The sequence below is a fragment of the Dreissena polymorpha genome, chromosome 1 (assembly GCF_020536995.1).
Source record: "Dreissena polymorpha isolate Duluth1 chromosome 1, UMN_Dpol_1.0, whole genome shotgun sequence".
Lineage (NCBI taxonomy): Eukaryota > Metazoa > Mollusca > Bivalvia > Myida > Dreissenidae > Dreissena > Dreissena polymorpha.
In genome coordinates this window covers 146,015,464-146,022,654 of record NC_068355.1, presented here as the reverse complement: position 1 = coordinate 146,022,654, position 7,191 = coordinate 146,015,464, and the positions used below count along the sequence as shown (strand labels likewise).

Below are 7,191 nucleotides of genomic sequence, written 5' to 3'. Positions count from 1 at the left end.
GGACCAAGTACAATTTGTACTTATTAGCATTAGCTTGTTTATTGGCAACTTAAACATGCAATTCAGTAAAAGCAACTAGTATATTATTTAGTAAATAGCAATACAACAATTCAATATTATAATAACATGCAATCCAACAGTATAACAATGTTGTTCATCGACAGATATGTCTCTAAATAAAATAGAATGCTATTCAACAAAAGTATCATGTATCATAAAGAAACTTCAATATATCCAGTAAAGAAGGAAATCTTCAGCATCATGTTGGATGACCTTATAGAAATCATATATTATTATCAAGTATTATCATAACATATTATTGACAGACAGTAAATTATCAAGTGACACATGTACAATTTGTAATAATGTTATAGAAAGGACATAACTTTTGCAATTTTTCAACGTAACATAATAAAAGATTAACATGGTCAATGTGCTATAGCATATGGAAAAAATGCATGCAAGTTTGAATGTCAGACAAGTTTGTGTCTGCGGACAGACAGACGTCCTAGGTAAAACACCTCCTTTTCGTGATTTTAAGTGGATATAATGGGTAACATATGCCGGGTAACTCGGTAATAGCATTGAGCATTAGGTATACAAAATAGAGACAGTACATTAGGAACAGAACCCAGTTCTATTTACAAGCACAGTACTTCATTGGCCGTACGACAAGTTGTGATTGACCTGATTTTATGCGATCTATACATGAACATACCAAACCTGCCTAGTCATGTCAATCAAACAATGTTGACCTAGTATACACATCGTAAGGTCACATGAAAAGCTCGTTGCTGGACAAAATGACGTCATGTTCACTGCCCCGCCCCGTCCTCGCCCTCAACTGCAGCCTCAATGTTCTCCTTGTTCTTTTTGTTCGCACGCAGCATATTCGAGATGGAAACGGCACCCAGAACCGCCGCCTTAGGAACGCTATGGTGACTCGTCTGTAACGTTAAGGCGCGGGTCATGTATAACTAGTCAAACGAGTCATGCATGATTTATTATTACTGAAATAGATTTTTATACCAATGCTAAGGGCCCATCTGCACCGAAACTGTCTGCACGATCAAATGGCCGTCTGTATGATTGAATGCGCACAGGCTCGTCCTAGAACCCATACAGAATCATAGCTTCCATTTCCTGAGTTTCATCGTGTACTAGTTTAATTATGCTTTTAGTGTTGGGATCGGGGGGGGGGGGGGGGGGGGGGGGGTTGTGTATCCCGCCGTGTCCGGGATAGTGACAAAATTGTTTACAGAAACATGAATTCTTAAGGATGATTTGTTCGCAAGTGACGCCATTTGAGGTCGTGCGATAGGTCAAGCATATATTATACAATAATTTGTGACTGTCTTTATTTTGTTTTATTCTTGTTTACATAACATGATTAAGTACATAACTAGCATGCCTATCCGTATTATCGGCCCTCATGATGAATACATACGAATTTAGTGAACAAATACAAAAACACACGTGTTGTATGTCAATCTATAGTTAATGTTTAGTTTGTGACATAATAACGACAACTGCTTTTAAATTGGCATTGTTTTGACAAAATACTAGCTAAAACAAAGACCTATCAATACACATGTATATTGATAGTGTCTTTGGCTAGAATTAGCTCCTTGTAGTAATCTGTATCATGTACACAATCCCCATGCAGAGTTGTTGTTCCGTGCTCTCACATACACATGAATGTACAGTCTCCGCGCAGAGATCTGACTGGAACCAGCATAGCTGAATGTTAGAGCAATAAACGACAACTCTGCGAGTAGATTGATGAATGTAATGAAACCGTCGTGCAAGAGATTGTCCATGCTCCACTCAGAGTTGTCATTACTTTCTCTCACAGACAATTGATCCAGCTATGCTGGTTCCCGTAAAATCTCTGCGCGGAGGTTGGAAATTGTCATGTGCAATGGTTCTCTTAATATCGACCCTTCTGATTGGTTTCTTACATTTGTTACTTTGTGCATGTGCTTGTTCTAAAAATAGCATCTTAATGGAAAAACGAAATTCTTACTCATGGTGTTATTAAAATATTTTTTAAATTTTATTTAAAACAAGAGATTGCCAAGCAATATGGTCCCCTACCGGTGAAACTCCATCATTGTCAGTAAAAAAATAATCTTTTTTTATTTGTTGCCATAGCAACCAGAATTTTTGATGTAGGAACAAAATGAAATGACGTGCATAATCTCCATATTGCCATCTATCCATGTTTCAAGTTTCGTGAAAAAATATGAAGAACTTTTAAAGTTATCGCAGGATCCAGAAAAGTGTTACGAACTGACAGACAGACTGACAGACTGACAGACAGACAGACAGACGGAGTGCAAACCATACGTCCCCTCCGGTTTCACCGGTAGGGGACAATAAGTAGCATATAAAACATTTGATAAAGCTACTAATAATCAATAAACAAACTAACATAATTGTGTGTTATGCAATTTAAAAATCATAGCATCACCCTTGAATAAACATGACCTACTTTCCAACGATCGTCGTAATAGTCATAGATAACCATGAAATAAATTACAACTTCTAAAAATAAAACAAGATGACCAAGATACCCTAGTTCGCTCACCTTTTTTACAAGGCCTTGTTCATTGCTTAGTTGAAAATGCAGTACTCTAGAGCAAATTAGATTGGTTCTCTTCTGTTTACTTTTGCAGTGTGAGCATATGATTAATTCTGATTGAGTACTGTCCATTTGCATGGGTATTTTGCATTGCAAACATTTGCAAATAATGCTAATTCTGCATGTGTTTTCAAGGTTCTTATAAGATTTGGACCTCGTGACCAAGACTTTGACCCAAAATGACCCAATGTCAAACTTTGCCTAGATATCATCAAGAAAATCATCCTGGTCAAAGTATTATCTTTATTGAACCAAAACTATTGCCTCTAGTGTGTTTACAAGGTTTTTGAAAGATTAGACCCCATGACCTAGATTTTGTCCCCACATTACCAAACGTCAAGCTTGACCTTGATATTGTCCTGGTCAAGTTTCATCATTATTGAACCAAAACTCTGGCATAGGTTTTGTAATTGACCTGGTGACCTATATTTTGACCCCTTGTGACCAAACATCAAACTTTGTTTACAAAAATAAATATTATGACCAAGATGCATAAAATCTGAAACAAAATTGTGACCTCTGTAGTGTTTACAAGGATTTTGTATAATATAATGAAAATTTTGAAAATCTAAGGGCAATAATTCTGGCATATATTATGCGATTTTCCTCATTATCAAACTTGACTGAGATCTTGTGGCCGTATAGCCTTCTCAGTAACTTTGATAAAGAATGCTTGAGAAATGTGAATGCTAGAGTGTTTACAAACCAAATGTGGACAGACGGACGGACGACGGACAAAGACCGATTCTAAAACCTCACCTGAGCAATCAGGTGAGCTAAAAAGTGTGTTTTTTTCACCTATCTGAGCCATTTTCTATCTTGTCCGAGATATCAATAAAACCAATGTCTGGACTGAGTTTCACGATGATTAGGCAAATAATGTGACTTCTAGAGAGTTCAAAAGGTTTCTCTATAGTCAAATAAGGAAAACTGACCGGAAGCACTTTTGAACCAACATATAATCAAGACAAACAATTTGACAAAGTAACATGAAGATTGGGCATGAAATTTGACTTCTACAGTGTTTACAAGGTTTTTCTTGTTTTGATCTAGTGACCTAGTTTTTGACCCAGCATGACCCAGTTTCGAACTCGATCGAGGTATCATTGGGACAAATCTTTTGACCAAGTTTCATGAAGATCGGACAAGAAATGTGGCCTCTCGAGTGTTTACAAACAAATGTGGACGGACGATGGACAAAGAACGATCACAAAAGCTCACCTGAGCAATCAGGTGTGCTAAAAAAACATAAACTTTCCAGCACTTATTGAGGGTTTTCCGATGAAGTCACGATACTATAGGGAGGGCCGATACTGTGAGAATAAGGGATATGTCGGATTAATACCGGAAAATGGAAGTTGCTATTTTGTATACCTGAGACTTATTGCTCTCCCTTGTTCCCGGTTTCGAGCCCGAAGGGTTGGATCCCGACTTCAATGTTTGTTTGCCGGTTTCCGGAACCAATGGAGCTTTGTTGAGCGGCTCGATATTTCCGACTGGAAGTCGCCGGCCCGGAGTAGTGCCAATATCATAAAGCATCACCTGCTTGGTTACTTGAGAAATAAAACGGTATTTTTTCAGGTATAAGTCACGAATTTATTATACAATAACAAGGCAATTAGGCTATTTGGACGGTCAATCATAATCTGATAACATTTAGATTTGCTATTACCGGATACTTTTTGGAATTTGTAGGTCGTATATATTAAACAATCGGCACTTACAAACCTCATGTATGGTAAAATATAAACTTGTCAGAGTATAATCCAATCTGAACGCTTCGGACAGTGGGCTCCACCACACCGTCGTCACACAGACGATCGCCGTTATGGCGGAATTGTCCGAGGATTCCCGATTGAGTTTAATCAAGTCAAAAATATAGTTCCGGGAAAGTGAAACGATCAAAAATCGAGTGTATATACATAATATTTGTTTATTTAGACCTGGATCGAAGAATCTTCCCTGGAAGGTTCTAGTTGTACTGATGACAGGTCCGTCCGGGAGTGACTGGCGGCTCTCCGTGCTCCTTCCGCTGCGACCGTCCTCTTCATAGCCGCTGTCCACGGAACTTTTCTTCTTCGACCTGCCAGACGGGGTTTTCAGATAAGATTGGCATATATGTAAGGCATGTGTGTTTATGTTTGCATGTATCCATTTATAGCAACCGACAATAGCGATACACAGAGTTGCCCGACATTATTTTGCCTTTTCGAAATCACCAAGCTTGCGCATAGGATGTAAACAAGTATTTTGAGTACATTAATTGCTGTATACACAGTAAGACGATTCATATAAATTATTATTTTTAAGTAAATATTGAGTGGGATTTTGGAAAACGTGTACTTTAAATACTGCAAGGAAGTTTATTCGCAGAAGTCAAAATGAGAAACTTGAAATGCGTTTGCATAAAATAACAGGATTTGGAAAATAATGCATTCCATGCAGCCTTAACTACTGAATCGATGCTCACTTGGATCCCTTGGTTTTGTCTGTCTTGGCGGTCTTTACGGTGGCAGCCCGCTGGCCCGTAAAATGCGTCTTGTGGGTCCGCTACGGAGGAGAAAGTAACACCGTACATGGATACTCGTAATTGCATGCCAGTTTATACTAGGAACATATATGTGTACATTATGCATGGATGCATGACAGCGGTTACTTTGAAGATACAAAATAAATGGACATAAAATTATTCAATAAAAGAACGCGTATTACGAAAGAATATACATGAGAATATGCATTAAAACGATATTTTATTCTGCAGTTCATTTGGCTTTGTATGATTAAAACAACAAACACTCACAATGTCAACGTTTAAACTATCTCCCAATTAACACATTTGACACACAGCCGTGTTATAAGTCGTTCTTTATAATACTAGATTAAATATATATCCGGTATGCTGAATATTAAACATGTGCTACCGTAGTCTGCGCTGTCAAATTGCGTGACGGCGGAAGTGACGGCAGGTCCGGAACACTTTCGGTGTACCCACTGTACCTGGACAATGCACAGCGATGCTCGTTAACAGGCCACGTGAATTCCGCATTAGCTGCTATATTTATTGTTTTAAGCGAGAGAAAACGTCTCCTTATCATGATATTAAGCATATTTAAATGATTGCTAGGTTAAACGTTTTCAAAATATTTTACAAAATGATTAAGTTTGAACCTATTATTTAAGCTCAATTCCATCAAAAACCAAAAAAAAATAGTGAGCCCCGCTTGTAGGCGGTCATGTTGGTAAACGACCAAAATCATTTACCGGTAAGGCATATGTACCTGTGACTGTGAGGCAACGAGAACATTTAGTCGCATATAATTTTGAAACCCTATAATTTATGTTAATTATTATAGAAGTAAGGAGCAACTTAAGTTAAATAATAACTAATCGACGCATGTAAACATGACGAACTTTGATGGCATCATAAAGACCGATCCATCATTTCAAACGTCCTACATACAATTAAAATAAATGGGAACGGCATCAGAGATCCAGAACTATATAAAGTGAATAAGTATATGTAATATTGTTGAACGTATTAAAGCAATTCTCAAGCAAACATATAAAATCAAAAATTTGATATTGAAGGTGTGAAATATGGTCGATATCAAACCTCGATCGGAAGCTCTGGCTACTGGGCGGTAGGGATGGAGTATCCGGGTATCCGATCTGTGGCAGCTGAAACGGTAGATACTCTTCATCCACCTCGTCGTCATAGTCCTCACTGTCGTACTCGCTGTCATCTGCTGTTGCACGACTCCTACTAGTCTTTGAAGTTTTAGGTGTTTCTGTGTGTCTACTCTTACTGCCAACAGTTGGTAATCGTGGCGCGTCGTGTGTGTCAGTTTCGTCATCCATCCTCATCATTTTCGTCGGCGATGTCTCCCTCCGCGTCCTCCTCATCCTCGCTTTCCGATACAATTTCAAAACGAGGCCGAGGATACCCGAAAACAAATTTCGTTTTCGCAATGCGCATGTCACGTTTGCGCATCTTTTTAGGCTCTTCCATGTTTTCATTCCAGAATGGCACAAACTGCAACGTTTTGATTTTGACAATTAGACGACATAAAACTATGGTTACTACATAATATAACATATACTATATATGCATCAACAAATTAGTACATACAAAGTACGATGTGTGACTTAGTCACACAATTGTAAAATATTTTATTTAATATTTACACACCAAATTAAATAGCAGTGATAACAGTTAAGTACAGGGTAAGTCCCCATTTTTTTTCTAAATTATATCATCTCACTACCAGTGGATATATGCATTTCTTGATAATAATTACAGTTTTTGTCTACTGAACTGTAGAACTGATAGGAAATTACTTGTTAAATGTATGTTTGAATCGAGAATAGAACGGAGTGTACACATTGGATTTTATGGAAGGATAATAAATTGTTTCCTCTAAAACTAGAGATAAGTATAAGGGACCTTTTCAGAGATCCTGGCATGTATTGAAGTGTGTGATTAAATTAAGTTGATAAATGTAAACATATGAACTAAATAGCTCCAGTAAAAAACTATAGTAAAATTA

At 37.6% G+C, this 7,191-nt stretch overlaps 1 protein-coding gene across 1 annotated transcript; it reads right to left on the bottom strand.

Moving 5' to 3' along the window:
* Positions 1 to 222: 222 nt before the first annotated feature.
* Positions 223 to 6,645, bottom strand: LOC127854626 (uncharacterized). Its single transcript, XM_052389692.1, has 6 exons — positions 6,258 to 6,645; positions 5,566 to 5,641; positions 5,115 to 5,194; positions 4,588 to 4,727; positions 4,019 to 4,197; positions 223 to 947 (listed from the first exon to the last, which is right to left on the bottom strand). Exons 1-6 carry the CDS (start codon positions 6,545 to 6,547, stop codon positions 816 to 818), a joined length of 897 nt encoding a protein of 298 aa, XP_052245652.1. The 5' UTR covers positions 6,548 to 6,645; the 3' UTR covers positions 223 to 815.
* Between the last annotated feature and the right edge of the window lie 546 nt (positions 6,646 to 7,191).